This window comes from Seriola aureovittata, chromosome 9, assembly GCF_021018895.1.
Source record: "Seriola aureovittata isolate HTS-2021-v1 ecotype China chromosome 9, ASM2101889v1, whole genome shotgun sequence".
NCBI lineage: Eukaryota > Metazoa > Chordata > Actinopteri > Carangiformes > Carangidae > Seriola > Seriola aureovittata.
The window spans coordinates 19,948,742-19,967,307 of NC_079372.1; the positions used below are offsets into that span (position 1 = coordinate 19,948,742).

The following is an 18,566-nucleotide window of genomic DNA, read 5'->3' on the forward strand; positions in this document are numbered from 1 at the left end:
CAGGCCTCCGCTGTTTTGTGATGAATCTTCAACCGTTCTTTGGTTCCTGGCAGGTGGATATAAAGAACCAGGGCAAGACGGCGCTGCAGGTGGCCGCTCACCAGGGCCACATGGAGGTGGTGAAGGCCCTGCTTCAGGCCAACAGCTCCATCGAGGTCAAGGATGAAGACGGAGACACAGCATTACACTACACTGCCTTCGGGTGAGCACACACACACTCTCAGTTTTCTTGCATACATACACAGATTTCAAAATACAAAGGTGACTCTCTCTCTCTCTCTCTCACACATACTCACAGTGCTTGAGTTCACAGTCAGGTGCAGCTCTAGAAACCTGGTCTGACAGATGTACAGCAGAGCTCCGGCCTGTCTCTTCCCATGTAATGTGATAATCCATTCACAGCAGTGACGGCATTAAAGTGTTGCCTAATCAGCCGGCCTCATCTCCTCCTCTTAACCACATTAACACACGCTCAGGAAGTCCAGCTTTTGACAATAATAATAATAATAAGAATAAGAATAATAACTTTGTGTTGCTGATATCCTGCTGCAGCGGTTTAAGTTATCACGCAACCCTGGAGCTGTGTGTAGCTTCCCAGTGGGCTTTCATGTGAGATTTCATACACTGGTTTGAATTAGCTTAATTCAAAACACAGATGGAATCAATCAACATCAAACGAAGCACAGGAAAGGATTAATCTCTCTCTGTTTGTGCCGTCTCCACCGTTTAGCAATCAGGCAGAGATCGCACGGCTGCTGTTGAGCAAGGGGGCGAATGTCAACCTCCTGAACAACTCCATGTGCACGGCGCTCCACATCGCTGTCAACAAGGGCTTCACTGACGTGGTGCGAGTACTGACCGAACACTCGGCTGATGTCAATCTCCAGGTGAGAGGACCTCCACTGTTAATGACTGATTCACATTCACTCCTTATTGTCCGTCTTCTTTGATTCTGCACTGTGGCATAAAGAACAAGTGGGAACCAGCTCTGTGCCAGGTTTAGTAGCGAACAGCAGAGTTAGACTTTGTAAACATGAAATGATTAGCCAGCTGTGATAAGAGAGAGTCAGTTCATGCTCTCACCTACACCTGTGATTTTAATCCATGGATCACAATGTCATATATGGAAATAAAAGCACATATGTAAAAAATTATATATAGAACCTATTAGATATTGGATTGAAATATATTTGAAATATATGTGTAGCCCATACAAATATGTTATGCCATATAAAAGAATTCACCTTATAAATATATCATGAATTTCCCCTAGGGGATAAATAAAGTATCTATCTATCTATCTATCTATCTATCTATCTGTCTAATATACACACTGTACCACTACACTCCAGTTTTATCCTTATTTTGTCCCAAACGTGTATTTTTTAAATATATTTCTAAGGAAACATCCTCAGTAAAAACATGAAATACTCGTCTCAGGCCAACAGGACTGATTACAGAGTAAGTTCATGTCCAACATGTAGCCACTGACTGAGGTTTAACCACTGACTGAACATCTGGGCAGCAATAAGCCAAACCTCTCTGGCACATATCACAACAAACACACACACACACACACACACACACACACACACACACACACACACACACACACACACACACTGCCCTTTCACTCAGCTGTAAACACACACATTCAAACTTGTCCTGGTGTTCGACTGTGGCCCTGCTTCACTCCGGCCCTCAGCCTCATTAAGGCAGTTTAGTTTCTCCTTTAAGGGCATTTTTCAGACGGTCTAACTTGCCTGCAACCAGCCCCAGAATCCACTAGCTAACTCATTTTGTTCTGCTTGAGCAGTGAGACTGCTCGGCCAAAAACACGCCAGACCGGAGTTTGTTTTGTGTGCGGCAAATGTGGACTGTTTGTGTGTGTTGTTTTTTTATTTATTTGACTAGAGACAAAATGATTAAGAGCATGTTCTAATAAAAAAAAAAACAGGATTACAACAAACTGTAGTGGATAAAATCATGTTAAGTTTACAGATCAACACCTTTGTGATATAAAGATATTCTAGTGTAGAGATTCAATGGTTAATGATGCTGTTTTGAACATTTCACAAGAAAATAAAAACCTGTAGCACCAATCTGAACGCATGGAACAACCTCGCTCACTGTGCTGCATGTTCATCTTTGTTTTCTTTCTCCCCCACTCAGGATTCATACGGGGACACGCCTCTCCATGACGCCATCGCTAAAGATTTCCGCAATATCATCGAGATCCTGGTTGTGGTGCCCAACATTGACTTCACTCAGCAGAACCACAGAGGCTTCAACCTGCTGCACCACGCCGCCCTCAAAGGAAACAAACTGTGAGTAGAAATCATGAACTGTATAAAAACATTTCTGAGTGGGATTATTGAACTTTTACAAAGGCTTAAAGTTTCTCTCCAGACACGTTTTAAACTTAATAAAAATGATTAATATTTACTTTAACAAAAAATCAAAAACTGTGTGAGGTCATCTCCTCTCACTTCCTGATTGAGCCTTGAGTCCCGCCCACCACCTGCTGGCTCCAGGTGGACAGGTGAAAGAGCAGAGAGTATAAAGATGGTGAGAGGAGGAAACATCAGAGAGACTCGGCCACATGTTTGAGCCTCAGTCAGACCCAGACTCAGAGGAGGAGTCTGAGACCAGAACCAGAGACTAGCAGACGGGTCAGAACTGTTAGCATAGTTAGCATCTTTTCAGAATGGTTGGCGCAGGGTTTGTAACTGGCAGTGGCTGACACGGTGTTAGCGGTTGTGCAAATGCTAACTCTCTCTCTCGCTCTCTCTCTGTACTGACACGGTGTCAGGTTTATTTAGCCCTGCCCCCCATCCCCACAAGTTGACAGGATTGGTTCCTTGGGTTTGTGACGTATGAAACCCTGGCTGTCTGAATCTGTGTTTATGAGTCTGTCATTGGTTCACTGCAGTTCAAGGTGGAAACACTCAGTCATGGTGTTGATGATTATTTCACTCATCATGTGTCTGTATTATATAAAAATATCATGATAACAAGGTTAAACACTTGGTTTTCATTGTAGGTGGTTTGCAAACATTCGGCCTTTCACATTCGACTTACCATAATGAGTGATTGTAAATAATGACAATAATGGAAAATGTGGTCAAAAGGGTCGTAGTGAGAACAAAGCAGCATTAGTTTGAGTTAATGGTAATGATTACCTAATGACACTCTCTATGGACAATGCCACAGTTTCCAGGTGTGCATTCCCCAAATCTAGTTTGTCATCAAGTGTGTGTTCACCAAATAAATCCAACTATGTGTCAATAGAGGACAAAATCCAGTTCTCATGTCCGCTCCTTTTCCTCAGCTCGGTCATTCTCATGTGTCTATGGGCGTGTGTGTGGGAATCTCTCCCCGTGTGTTCAGATGAGGAGTCAAAGGTCAACTCTCAGCGCTATCCGTTACAAATACAGAGCTCATCTCCCACACAGCCTGCGCCTCTGTCAGCCGCCTCGCAGTCGATATCAGGCGAAAAAAAGGCAGCAACGTTTACTCCTGCACGTCAACTCGTCCTCCAAATTCTCCACAAACCATATTTAGTCTGGTTATAAGTGATGCATATGTGGGATTCAACAGAGGACAGAGATCCAAACAAACTCTAAACAGTGTGGCAGACCGACAGTACTCAGGTTGTGTCACTGTGTCATGGCGTCATAAAAGACTGCGTGCTCTTACTTTGAAAAGCAGAAAATGGCCTCATCGGCAGCCAATCACACATTTACACATGGATTGTCGACACAAATCTACCTCCGTACAGTGGTTTCCTCTTTTAGAACTGAGCACAGTTCTCAGTAGAAGTCTGAATCTATTTTAAAATCATTGTCCTTCTATTGTTCTTTATTTTACTTTACTAGTTCATGTTTTTATTGTAAAGCACTTTGAGTTACATCTCTCGTATGAAAAGTGCTCTACAGCTTATTATTATTATTATTATTATTAAAATGATGCTATTGAAAAATTTAAAACATAAATGTGATATATTACTGCAATACAAATTATATAATGTATTATACTGTCATTAATCTCAGTCACCCTCTACTTTAAACCTTTCTCTACAGTTGTGCAATCTGTCACAGATGATAATCAAAGACTATTTCGGTTGTGCATCATTTATACAATTTAGAATATTAATTTCCCAACGTTTTCAGCAGTAGATTTCATTCATTACTGTGTAGAGCCTCATAAACCACCTTAACAGGAGATTTATTCACATTATTTACACATAAATTGTTATTTTTCACGCCGACAGACTTGAACGTTTGATAGATGACTGTACTGACATAAAGAAAATATCTTTTTTTTTTTCCACCTTTGTGTGAAAATGAATCAAATATTGAGTCTGACTTGATATTTTTTACAGTGTACTGAGTCTTCCTGACCGTGGTGAGGTTCCTGCTTCTTTGCTCCAGGGCTTTTACAACCTCATCTGAACTTTCCATCCCAAATTATAACAAAACCATGTAATGGAAAATTGTCCCCGGCTCCTTTTTTAAAGAGGTGCCATAAAGGAGAGGAAGCAAGAATGAAAAACACCAGCTTCACCAAAAAAACAAAAGAAGAAAAATCCCCCTCCCTTAAGCGATGCCACACAATTACGGTAGTTCAATTAGAGATTATTATTCCAAAGAGTGGGTTCTCTGTTATTGTCATCAGTAAAGATTTTAAGGCTGTGAGTAGATTACCACAGTCTCTCCATCATCTTCTTATGCCATCAGTCAAGTACTAAACTAAAACTGAGCACACATCAGTCCGTTTTCCTCATCAAAGGAAAGCTTTGAAGTGTTAATGTCTGACCTCCCGACTTCACCTTCCAGTGACCCACATTCCCTTCATCAGTCTCCCCCTCACCCACCCCACGTCTGAGTAACCCTCCCACAAAAAAATAAATAATCTGAGGTCGGGACGCCCCCGAACACGAGCGTAACATGTGGATGAATGTCGACGGAGCAAGCAAGAGAGGAAAGACGCTGTGGCAGACGGTCATTTAATAAAACGTCCGATCTGTTCTGGCAAGTGTCATATGTGCAGCGCTGGGAGTTTTTCGGGGGCCGCGCTCCCTGGCATTCATTTAGCCTGACATCAGCCGCTGCGCCAAAAACTAGAGACACAGGATTTACAGTGTTCAAGGATCAGCAGTTCATTCATATATCACCGTGCAGGCCTACAGCACACTGACACAGTCCTGCTGCAGCGCCTTCTCTGTATGTTCTCCCACTTTGTTTTGGCTTTAATGCAAATTTTAACCTCCAGTTTGAATCAGATTGAGTTTGACTTTAAACATTGTGGAGTGAATTAAAGATTAATATTATTTTAATGGGTTTTTATTAGCACAGAAATCTGACTTGTAACCTCTGTTTTGTTTCCTCTGTTTGTTAAATTGATGAACCATGCATAAAAGTATATATGGTTCTCTGTGTGGAGTCCCCTCCGAGCCGCTGGGACCCTCAGTTGTTTTTTAGTGACAGAAAGAGGAGAATGTTTTGTTTATTAGAGTATTTATTTATTGTGAGGAAATGGAAAAAGAGGGCTAGAGGCCAAGTTCACAAACAGTCCTGGGAAAGAAATGAGACGAGGCAAGAGGCCAGATTTTTTATTTGGGGGGGCAGAAGAAGTAAATGGATGTACAGGATGGTCGGTCTGTTTACTGTATTTACTGGAGAAAACGAGCGCTCCTCGTAGCTTCTTTGTTTTCTCCTCTCTTTCACCCGGTCGCTTTTGTTCCCAACTATTTCTTCTGTTCTTCTGATTCTCCTGTCGTTCAGCGTAAACTGAGATATATTTCAGAACACACTGATTGTTCATCAGAATCCTTTCTTTTCATTCCTTTTTTCATTTTCCAGAATTTGTACTGGTCATGGTACATTCCTTCTGCTTTTACCAAAGAGTCAAGTTAAAAACAAGTGTGATGTAAACCCCCCGAAAATAACCAAAGATGACTTCAGCCTCCAGAAAAGTCATTACCAGCAGCTTTCCCAAGATGCCCTCTGGTTGTTGTGTGTGTGAAGGCGAGTTTGTACAAAAACTGCCTAAAAACGTCTGAATATTCATGAACACACAGGAGTAACGATTATGGAAATGATACAGAGGAGTGAGGCATTGTGGGTACAGAAGTGACACAACTGACACGGCTGTTATCTAATGTGAGAGACTCCTTCAGAGCAGCGAGGGCGAGCGCTTTAAGCTAACGAAGGCGCTCTGGAGCAGGGACAGTATTTCCTCCTATCAATACCTCCACCACACACACACACACACACACACACACACACACACACACACACACACGCAGCTGCATTGCAGGTACCAATGACCTCCAACTCAGCGTCTCCTTAACAGCCTTCATCCTTAATAACACACCCAGAGGAGATCCCGACCACACGTGACCACACGTAAAAAAAAAAAAAGAAAACGTTAAAATGTTTCTGCAATGTGCTTTTAATGAGCCTGTAAACGCGCTAATTTGTAAGTTATCATAATTAAAGCTGCATTAAAACTGGTCCCTGTTCCCTGCTCAAAAATTATTGCATGTCTCATGTTCCTTCCACGAGAGCTGAGAGCGTTCGCACAGTGTGACACAGTAGAGATGAGATGCACCATTCAGGAGAGTGGAGTCCATGATTTTGTCGTCATGTGTCTGAGGTCGTAAACAGACTGAACTCAAGCTTCCAGACGGATCCTTGAAGTCACAGATTAAGTGTTTTAACTGAGCTCTTGTTTCCTCAGTGAGGGAAATATGGAGGACCAGGGATGTCAGTTTTATATTTTAATAGGCATTAAAAATAGGAATTGTAAAGTGTATTATAAATGAATGATTAATCCATTAATATAAATACATTAGATTTAAGAAAACGGATTACAGAAACAGCATAAATAAACCATTTATAAATACATTTATTCATTCTAATTAAATAATAGAATTTTACAAACTATTTGAAAAGGCAGTTTTGAAAGGGGAATTTCCATTTCCCTTTTCCAGCTGCTTTTCCTTTTCCTGTTAGCTAATTGATTAGCTTAGTCATTTAGCTTCTCCAATTATAACAATCTCAATTGGATTCATGGGTCATGAGGTGGAACAAGCTCCCTGATTGGTTGGAGAGCTAACCAGTCGTATCGGGTCTTACCAGCACTGAAGGCCCAGAGTGTCATAGAAAGGCTAAATGACTAAGCTAATTGATTAGCTAACAGGAAGAGGAAAAGCAGTTTTTAAAATGCCTTTTCAATTCTGGTTTTTCACTTTCAATTATTTATTCATGAATTAATAAATGTATTTATTGAGTGTTTTGTGCTGTTTTTGTAAGTTCATTTTTAAAGCTGAAGTATTTATTGATGGATTGATAGTTCATTTATAAAATATTTTTATAAACAACGGCGGTGTCTTAAGAAAGCAGGATTTCAAAGCCGAACAATTCAGGTAGAGATTTGTTTTATTTATTTGTTTATTTGTTTATTTATTTATTACAACATATTAACATAAAAGGTAGATACATATTCACACCTGTGATGTACGTATCTTCCCTAAAGCATATTATCTAATAATTTGGTCAATGATGTGCAAAAGACAAATCAATACAATCAATACATTCAAACACATATAAATACTGTAAACACGCTGTAGCAATAAATGCATGACAATAGTAAGAGAATGAAAAGCAAATAAATCTAAAAAATAAGAAAAATGAAAATATTAGAAAAATAATTACATTATATTTTTAGTAGCTGGAAGAAGGATGGTTCCAAGTTGGTCCTAGATAAAGAGATTTATTAATATTATCAATTATTAAGAATTATTAATTAATCATCATCATCATCAAATTCTTTTTAAATGACATGTTTTCTGTTGCTCATTTGTTCCCCAGCTGTAAACTTTGCTGAAGTCTGAGTCCTTCCTGTTCTCTGGACATTCTTTGCTCCCTGTTGTATGTGTTGATTGTTTATTGCTGTTATGATCGTGTTCTGTTGTGCAGTAATAAGCTTTTTATGGCTGGATGGGCTATGATCTATCTTAGATTGATATCATATTTATTGGTAACTCATCGGTTGTGCATCCTGTTTACATCCTGAGCTGTCCGTCTGTGCGGTGACCGAGTCGAGCAGTGAATGTAAAGCAGGGAACAATAAGCCTCCGTCAGTGTGCTGTCCATCATCCGTCTGCTTCCTGTTGAAAACACAGCATCATCTATCAACTTGAGCGACAGCAGGGTTCACACACGTTACAATCCTGCCGAGCGCACGTTAAAATCCACAGAAAGTTAGGGTCATGTCACACTGAAGCCTCCATGGCGGCGGAGCCCGGCGTCCTGGGCGCCTACCAACGCTGTCAGCTTCAATTTCACACGTCATGAAGCAAACTCGGCTGCAGAGCAGAGGACGAGGCGACGGTGCAACCCGGCCCGGCTCTGCAGCGCCGTCCCGCTGTATGAGTCACAATAAAAAAAAGTTCTAATAGTCTCACACCAAATAATGATCTGCAGCTGAACTATGTCGACCTCACGTTGAAGACAAACAGGCTGTGACCCAGAAAACTAAATGGAAGCCAAAGAACATAGTTCACATTTATGACCTTGACAGATGATGCGTTTAATGTCCTCAGTCGTGTCAGACGTTGTCTTATTACTCTGTAGTAAACACTGAATATGACGGTCAGCTTTAAGGTTTAAAGCAACAGTTTAGATGCCACGCTGTGGGAAGGGCAGAGCTGCAGCCACATCAGGAGGTCACTTGACTATATTTAGTGCAGACCGGCTGCCTGTGGTGCCTCAGTGTTTTCCTGTCTTATTAACAGTCGACAGCTGCGTCTCTGTCGAGTGCAGCGTGACCCAGGATGAGCCTCATACTCCGACAGGTTCACGTTGCGTTCATGCTGCAGCAGCCTGCAATTAGTTCAAGTGTGTGAGACAATAAAAAGCAGCGGAGCAGCTATTACACATTATATTAAGTGTTCTTAATCGAAGCTGTGAGGGCTGTTGTGCTAACTGAGTCTCGTGTTGTTTGTCCCGGCCGCAGGGCCACAGAGAAGATCCTGGGTCGAGCACGGCAGCTGGTGGACGTTAAGAAGGAAGACGGCTTCTCCGCGGTGCATCTGGCCGCCCTCAACAACCACAGAGACGTCGCCGAGATCCTCATCAAGGAGGTGAGGTGTCTTCTCTTTCTCCATCATAGTTCTTTATTTTTAAATTAAAACACAACAGGAGTATTCAACCACCATTTTTTTACACATTTAATTTTATCATTTAATGCGACTTTTAATTTTCTGGTGGGGAATTTAAATGTTATTTTTCTCCTACCTCCTCCTCCACAGGGTCGCTGCGACATCAACATCCGCAACAACCGCAACCAGACGCCGCTGCAGCTGGCGGTCACGCAGGGCCACACCGACCTGGTGCAGCTGCTGGTTGCCGAGGGCGCCGATGTCAACATGGAGGACGAGGACGGGGACACGGCCATGCACGTGGCCCTCCTCCGCCCGCAGCTGGCCAACGTTATGCTCAGCCCCACTGTGGGAACCAGCAGCACGGAGGAGAGCAGCGAGGGCTGTGCCTCCTCGTCGCTCTACTGCAGGGTGAGGCTGGAGGGGAAGTGGCATGTCGGCGACTTATTTTTTATTTTAAAGACTTAACGTTTCTCCTAGGGGGAGCAATTAGTTAAATCAAGAGCAATAAAATGATTTTCAAAATAATCTGTTTTCAAATAGACCATATTCACACTGCGGCCATTTTCCTTTGTGCGTGAACGATGAGATGGTCGAAACACCTTCACGTTTCTTTGACCACGATAAACAGGCAGATGAATTTTCCAAATGTTGAAAGTAAAGATGACGCAGGGAGAAATGGTGGCTTAATAAATAAAGTAAGTAAATTAAGACTGAAGGTGGGAGGAGGGATTAATAGTGTGAAGGAGGAAGGTGGAATGGAAGGTAAGAGGAGGGAGAAGGAGTGAGTCAGACAGGAAGACATTAAAGCGGGGGTTGATTTCAGTTTATTGTGTAAACAGAGCAGGTGGGAGGGGTTAAGAGGTTGTTTTTTTCCGGAAACACACAAGCTGAAAACAGAGTCTTAGATCTTAATAACCACATGAGTTTTAACCTTTCAGGATTTTTAATTTTGTTCTTAGAAATAGAGATTACTTCATTCTTCGGCTTTAATCCCGAGGTGCAGCTTTAAAAGAACGTACTGTCAAAAGACGAAGCGATGGTGTAATGAAGGGGAAGAGGGGGGGGTGGGGGTGGGGGTGGGGGTGGGGGGCCCTCTCAGTGTGGCAGTACAGATTTGGCAGAGATGAAGCTCCAGTTAAGATTTCTGTGATGAATTTTAGGAGCGCGGTGTAAACATGTTGTTTTTCTCCAGAGGACGGCGCTCCATTAATCCAGGGATTATAAAAGAAAGCGTGTGGAGTTATTCATCCTCAAAGACACTGAAATTACTGACCGAGTCCTCGGGTCTTTTAACGTGACACTTTAACATTTTGAATCGTCGTCAGTTTCTCTCTCTAAAGTCATTTTGTGGAGGAAAGAGTCCGTGTATCACGACTGCTGTCAACAACGACAACAACGACCACCTATGGCAGTTTGAATATTCATTAATGAAAGAGAATGCTGCCTCCGGCGATCCATGACAGTTTAGTCACATTAAACTGGCGATATTGATTTTTTTTTGCCAAGCTGTAAACAAATCACTGACAGATCATCACCTTGTGAAGTCTTTATGGTGAACGTGTTATTGAACAGAAAACCCAGAGGAGCATTAGAGCAGCGTTCATCTGGAGTTTCATTTCAAACGACCAAATCCGTATCCCTCCACCAACCAGTCAACCTGCAGGAATTTTTGCTGTAACGTCCTGAGTTACAGCATTAAATAATGGCCAGAAGTGGTTTTGCAGAACATTATGACATCACAATGAAATTGACCATTGACCGTTTAGATATAAAATATCATCAATTCATCTTATCCTTATAGACTATTCAGTTTAACTGTGTCATAATTAATGAATGAATTTGTGATTTATGGTCAAAAACGTGTTTTGTAAGGTCATCGCAACCTTGACCTTTGACCTGTAGCTACCAAAATCTAATCAGTTCACCCCTGAGTCCAAGTGAATGTTTGTGCCAAATTTGAAGACGTTCTGTCAAGGCACTGCTGAGATGTTGTGTCCTCGAGAACGGGACGGACGGACAAGGTGAAAACTAAATATCGATTGATAAAAATATTGATCAGTGCAGCTTTAAACACCTGCTGAAGGTTTTCTCCACACTGTCACCGTGTCCACCTGCTAAAGGGGATCACAATTTCAACGTCCCAGCTTCTCTCTTTTTTAATCTGCTTCATGTTTTCAGAGCCACTAACGCACAAGAACTTTGTTCGTTCTATAATCCTCGTTAAAACGCCTCGACTTTTTATACGGGCGCTTTAAACACCGTTAACACCCGTCTGCGCTGATATCACAGCGCTGGTGAAGATCGTCCTTTCCAGTCTACATGACCGCAAACACTGCAGCTCCACTCAACACCCTGGGAGCCTGCCAAGCCAGCACACACACACACACACACACACACACACACACACACACACACGCACACACACACACACACACACTCGCAGCCTTGAAGGTGGTTAGACTTAAGTGCTCAGGGCGGCTTTGTCCACTGTCAGCAGATGAGTTATCGGGGAGTTCTTCGCTGCTGATTAGATTTGGGGTTGTGAATCTGTGTTAGCTGCATCGCACTGGTTTTACTTCAGCTACATCTTTTGTTTTTCATGATCAGCTGAAGTTCTACTTCTTATTCTCACTCCAGCCTTATGTAGAGAAGGCTCTGCTTAATAATCATTAACTCCAACATACTCCATCATGTGTCTCCACAGCTGAGCGCGTCGGGTCTTCTGGGGAACACGGAGCTGAGCGTCGGAGCAGCTATGGCTTGTTTTCTAGCACAGGAAGGCGCCGACATCAACTACGCCAACCACAAGGGCAAGAGTCCTCTTGACCTGGTGGCAGACAGCACCATGCTGCAGCTCATCAAGAGCTTCTCAGAGAAGCACAGGTAGGTGTATGATGCGTATTTTGTGAAATATGTTCGTTGATGAATATCGTTTATATGCAGATGAAGAGAAATCGACCGAAGAGGAAGTTTCTGTGTGAGAATCATTCGGTTTTGTGTGTTGTGTGTCAGGTTGCAGCGTCTGCAGGCCATCACATGCGGACAGGGCCTGAGCAGCGCCAGCCTGCGGCGGGTCCACACTACGCCCAACACCATGACCAACCTGGTTCTTCCCACGCCGCCGGGGCCCAGCGAATGCCTCATCTGCTCCGAGCTAGCTCTGCTGGTTCTGTTCTGCCCCTGCCAGCACAGCGTGGCCTGTGAAGGTGGGTTTGAAAGGAGGTCACAGATAACACTCAGTGAACCATGAAAATAAAGATAGAAAATGAGCAAAACAAATAGAAAATAAGTTACTAAATGAGCCCATAAATAGTTTTCTACGGTCTCATATTGATAAATAATGTGGACAAAGTCTTTACAGCTGCTTTTTGTTATCTTTGTATTTCTTGTGTCTTTACTTACCTACTCCTCGTCTGAACAGAATGCGCCCATCGAATGAAGAAATGCATCAAATGCCAAGTTACAATCACCAAGAAAATTAGACAAGGTGAGAAAGATTCTTCTGCATGTAAACGTTTTACTGTTACCTGATGTTCATTCATGAGTTTCAGTGATTTTTAAACTGACATACAGTTGCATTTTCTAGGAGCCTAGATCGCAATCTGACATAAATGGTTATTATTAAATACTACTTCCTGTCTTATGGTTGCAGTATGGTGGCAGTTTTATTGTTTAAATAGCATCATTAGGTAATTATGTTACAGTGCATGAGTGGCAGGATCTCTGTCCCTCAGCTCCTCTTCCCTGGAGATGAAAGATGAAAGAAAACAACATTGATACTAATTTAATACAAATTTCTTTCAATTTAGTAGTTTAATGTTGCTAATATATGAGATATATGAGATTATGTTCCTGCAGCAGCTGACAGCCGTTTCAGGACCACGATTGTGTATTATTGATAATAGATAATTTTATTGTAAAATTAATAAAGTAATTATTTGGCTACTTCTATGATATTTCCAAGAGCTGTCGTACGCGTCCATCTGCGGTCCGGTCACAAAAAATTAGTGTCCTGAAACTGCAGCCTGCGGTTTTTTTTGTTTTGTTTTCTAACGTGATGGTCCCAGAGAGAACAGAAACAGTCAAAGACACGGCTCTGGTTGGTGGATTAAAGCACGTTTCTGTCGAGAACAAGCCACCAGTGACATTTAGAGGCATGTTGTAGTTTCTCTTCTACACAGCCATCTTTGCTCCAGCAGCACAGTGACACAGCAGGACAGTGTGAGCTTGTATTAGACTGCATAGCGTGCATGAATTTCACTTCTGTTAACGTCACAAAGCAATAACCCACAGTTATTGTCTAAGTCTGTAAATTCAGTTCCTCATTGAATGCCCCCCCCCCTCCCCGCAGACCAAACAGAGGTGGATTGCAGTCCTGGCAATGAGAACTCGGAGCAGCACAACCTGCTGGAGCAGCTGCAGTCACGCTACCGTCAGATGGAGGAGCGTATCACCTGCCCCATCTGCATCGACAACCACATCAAACTGGTCTTCCAGTGCGGACACGCCTCCTGCATCGACTGCAGCGCTGCGCTCAAGACCTGCCCCATCTGCCGGCAGACCATCCGCGAGCGGATCCAGCTGTTTGTCTGAGCCTCTCTGTCCTCTCAGCTCTTCACGTTGGAGGGGAGTTTGGAGAGAAGTGAGGATGGGGGTGGGGGTGGGGGTGGGGGCAGGGTGGGGGGTTCAGCTGTTAACTCTGGGAAGAAGGCTCAGTGACCTGTCGCACCCTCCTGCTCATTCCCACCCCACCCAAGTACTCACTCAGCCCATGTTGCTTAACGATGAGACGCTGTGTTACGTCGCTGAGAGTCCAGTTTGTTACGTTTCGAGTGGTTCCCTCTGGAGCAGCGCCGGTGGGAACTCGTCGATCACTTTCACTTTATTTTCAGTATCAGAACTGATCGTCGAAGTCGTGAGGGGATGCTGCCACTTTGAATACTCTGATTGGTAAGCTGAGAGAAAAAAAGCCCACCCACTCCCCTCCCTGCTCCTGTAATCTGTCCTATCTTTGCTGCTTTAAGTGGATGTCTGTTACCCATCATCCTCTCTGGCCTCTTCTGTTTACAAGGCTGCACAGAATCAGTCCCCGTGTTCTCGCCCCCTCGGCCTGTCCTGTGAATTATGTTTGCTCTCATTCGTATCAATCTCTTAATAACCAGTGTTAGTCTCTGCAGAGGGAGTTGGTATAACTAAAGGCTCTCTCTATAGTCCCCAACCACCCGCCTGTATGCAAGGGGAAATACATACTATATATGCATGAGTATATGCATATTGTAAAGCTGAAAATGACTGTGTCGTCATGGGTGATTTGTCGTTGTTGTTGTTTTATTTCTCTCTGGTTACATTTGTGGTTTTTCATGTACCGATAAGTACAGGTTTTTATTTATGTGTGAAAGGTGGTGTTAGTAATGTCTTCTTCTCAGTTGGTGTTTGCTTGGCAAAAATGTTTTTGTTTCTACTGAAATTCACCCCAAGCCTATGTCCTCTACTCAGGGTATCAAATTATTGAAAGCACTTGTGATATCCATAAAGGTTAAACAGCCCCCCCTCCCTCCCTGGCCCCACACACACCCACCATCATAGAGCTACAGTGTCAGATCATTTTAGTGACGGGTCACTGAAAGAAAAGGTAATTCATAACTAATCCTAAAACTATGGATAGTGACTCAAAATTACAGAAAAAAAATCTACTTTACTAACCCAGATTTTTTTTCTCATTAGTGACATGAATGTTTGCAGAGGACTTTCTGCAACAATTTTTATTTTTTACTCAAAAAAAAATGCAAAAAAATTTTAAAAAAGCACCACTCAGCTGTATTTCTGTGACAGAAAGCATCTGCCTGTTTGTGTCTGGAGACCACAGGGGTGTAGAGACCCCCGTTTAAAGGCGGATATCCTGGTGTTTTGTTGTTTATCCACCAGACATATTGTGAGGTAAAGAATCAGAAGGGCAAAAAAAACATGATTATTATTGTGTTGCATCTCTAGTTCCTCGTCTATTCTCCTAGTCGAGTCTTTTCAGAATAAACCCCCCCTCTCTCCTCTGGAGTACTGGATTGTAGATCATCTTCATCCTCTCTAATGTTTTGGTGTGTTTTCTTGAAGGGCTTATGCATATGAGAAAATAAAATCTTATCTATTTTAATCTTTATTTAATTTTTATTTTCTACAATAAACTTCCAGAGACAGGAGTTTTTTTTTTTTTGTCCTCATTAGATCCCAAATTTTGGGAGAGCCAATGTTAAAGATGTACATTTGAATGTCGGGGAAAAAAATGTATCCTGTCTCACTCTGCCTTTTTTTATGTGTAAAGTACAACAAAAAAAAAAGATGTAAGAGAAGGAGCTGGAGAGACTGAGATGTGTTTACCACGAGGTTTACTTTGAGGAAAGAACTTTTACATCTGTGCCAAATCGCATGAGGATGTGCATGGGCATGCACGCCCGAATTTATCTAGGCGCACTACGCTAAACCCCTCCAAGCTCAAGCGAGGGTTCAATTATTCCAGCAGTGTGAAGTAAAGTAAAAGCAAACTTTTAACATTTAATGTTTTTGTTTTTTTTAGTTCAAAATCAAAAGTATTATCTCAGCACACTCGGTTTCAGTACTGGCATTAGCAGTCGAGCTAACTTTAGCTGTAGTGCTCCGAACCTCCTCATGTTCTCAGTGACAAGTGACGCTACTCTCTCTTCCAAAATACTATCAGTCCCGTATTGTTTGGAGCTTTTTACAAGTATATATATTTATATTTTGTGAGACATTATCAATCGAGCAACAAGTTTCTTATAGAAATTTCAACCATTTTACGGATTGTCCATTGGTGTTTAAGTTGATGGATTTACAGGCAAAGGCAATAATATTTTAGAAAAATGGGGATGAAGTTTGAGTTCTTTATTTCTGCCCCTTGAGGTTGCTGCGAGGGCGGGAAAAAATTTATGTATAAAAACACTATTAAAGCAGCAAACGTTACTATTGGTGTTTGTACAGTTCAGCTCTTGGAGTTCTGATGTTGGCCTTACTGTCCATTCCTCCTCTGTTGATGTTTTTTCAGTTGTATTCTGTACAAAAATATTTTGCAATAAATATGGAACTGTTTTCTAAGGACTTGGTGGAGAGTTTTGATTTAATCTTTTTTTTTTTTTTCCGGGAAGTTTGGAAGTCATTTTAAAATCGTCTCATAAATGTACAGAAGCATTATGCATTCGCTTAAGAAAAAAATGTTTTTAATTGTACACTTTAGCATCGTAGGTTGAAAAGCAGTGGTTATGCTTATCTCACCTATTTGTTAAGCAGTGTCATTGTAAAGTATTTTCAATTGAGAAATATTTTTGAATTTAATTTGAACAGAAGAACAAGTATTGAAGAAATCTCAGTTGTGAGTAGTGATGTCACATTAACCCATACGCTTGGTGCCAATGCCAAAATGTTCTAATATCAAGTCCCTCATTTAAGTTGTTTCTAATTGATCTTGAACATTACTTTGAGTCCATGTCAGCAGTTAATATATATATTCTGAAATGTTTGTCTGAAGAAGCCTGACACTTTTTGTTGGTTTTTTTTTTTATTTATGTAATGGTTCTTTTTTTAAAAAAATAATTTTTCGTCTTTTTTTGTTGAATTTTTTTCTGTTTCTTTTCTCTAAGAACTGATATGTCCGATCGTTTGTAAAATTTACAATTTAAATAAAGGTTAAAAAAAAGTGATGCCAAAATTCTAAAAATGTTATGGTACTTGTTTTTGTACAGTACCATAAATACAATAAGCAGCAAGTGCACGTGCCAGCAACAGGTCGGCGGCGACTTGTGGCGAACAAAAACCACCATGACTGTTGTATGGAGATTTCTTACATTTGACGCAGATCATCGGGGACAAGTTATAGACAACGAGAAGCTAGTATGCTAACAGTGCTACAGGAGGAAACACCTGAAACTGATCCGAGCAGCTCAAAGACAGGCACACAGGTACGCAGAGTTCAAGGTGGGTGAGTTTCAGTTGTTAGCGTTATATTAACAACATGTTTTTTCTCCTGAAATGTTTCCGTTATTGTTTGTGAATTGTGACAGCGCCACGCACAACGTTCAGAATGGCTAACGTTAGCTCGTTTAGTAACGTTAGCAACGTAGTTGACAGCTCTTAATGTGCGCCGGATGCTAGCAACATTAGCAGCTACAGTCGTTATCATTTAATCCGTCAAAATATGAGGCTGACTTTTTTAATTAATATTTTCGCGCCATGGGTCTGTCATCTTGTTAGTTAGTTTAAACTGCTGTTGTAGACTGACTATGTGTGTGCGTGAATGCCTGCACGCATGGTATCGATTTTGATATTGATTCTGGTATCAAACAACAGAAAATGGCTAACTTTTGCTAACGTTAGCCACCGAAGTCACCTTGTCATACCAGGATGTAGCAGCAAAAGAATGACTATGTTGAATTGAGCAAGAACGAGTTGAATGTGAATTTGTATTTGAATATGAAATCAAGTGTTCATTTCTAAGAGGAAGTGTGAGATATTCTTCTATAGACATAATTTAAAGAGTGAACAAATCTGAAAAAGCCGATTCAGCGAAGCACCATCTTTGTTTACTCCAGGAAATTAAACAGTAAATCCTGTAGATTTACTTTGAGACCACACTCCTTTTGATAGTGTTGGTAGTTAATAGCCAAGATGCTTTTAAGTATTTTTGCAGTTTTATTTTGCATAGTCCTGTATTGCCTCTGTTGTAAACTGATATTTTACCTCCAGTGATGACACCTGAGTATTTTAGTGATTTATTTAAAGTAGATTATTACATCATGACATCATAGTTAAGATGGTGTCTTCCAAACCACCATTATTCATATTATTAATAGTGTTGTGTTTAAGATATTTAGACATGTTCAAAGGTAATTTTCACATCCATCATCTGTCTTCCTCTACAAACTTTGTTTTTCAGATTTCCAAATATGTAATACAGTACGAAAAACAAGCTTACGATAATTATATATTTATCTCATTTATTGATGTAACAATTGTTTTGATAAAAATGATACATTTTCTGATTTGATAGGACCATCAAAATGAAGCTTTAAAGATTTTGTTAAAAAAAAATTGAATGTGTAATATTTGAACATTTCTCTACATATTTCAAATTCACATCCTCAACCTGAGTTTCTCTACAGTCGATGTAAACACCATGAGGCGAGCAGGTTGTGTTTTCTGTAACCCGTTTAGACTGGCTGCTATCTGTGCAGCGTCTCCTGTGAAATGCTGCTGTGTGCCACTTCTTAGTCCTAATTGTCTTACGGCTCAGATGGCTTTGGCATATGACTCAGCGCTTTAGCAGTGACGTCCTCTCTGAGGACAGGGTGACAGCTTTGAACACTGGGAACAACCACAGAGCCTCAACTCT

The 18,566-nt window shown here is 41.4% G+C and overlaps 1 protein-coding gene across 6 annotated transcripts in view; it reads left to right on the forward strand.

Moving 5' to 3' along the window:
• Positions 1-16,276, forward strand: part of mib2 (MIB E3 ubiquitin protein ligase 2) — a 49,296-nt gene extending 33,020 nt beyond the window's left edge. For all 6 annotated transcript variants that reach the window (XM_056384609.1, XM_056384608.1, XM_056384610.1 and 3 more), the window contains 9 exons: positions 54-202; positions 731-887; positions 2,173-2,327; positions 9,025-9,151; positions 9,320-9,580; positions 11,877-12,055; positions 12,185-12,378; positions 12,594-12,659; positions 13,524-16,276. In XM_056384609.1, coding sequence (XP_056240584.1) covers positions 54-202; positions 731-887; positions 2,173-2,327; positions 9,025-9,151; positions 9,320-9,580; positions 11,877-12,055; positions 12,185-12,378; positions 12,594-12,659; positions 13,524-13,765 — 1,530 coding nt within the window. In that variant the 3' untranslated portion in view covers positions 13,766-16,276. The remainder of the gene's footprint in view (positions 1-53; positions 203-730; positions 888-2,172; positions 2,328-9,024; positions 9,152-9,319; positions 9,581-11,876; positions 12,056-12,184; positions 12,379-12,593; positions 12,660-13,523) is intronic.
• The last annotated feature ends 2,290 nt before the right edge of the window (positions 16,277-18,566 follow it).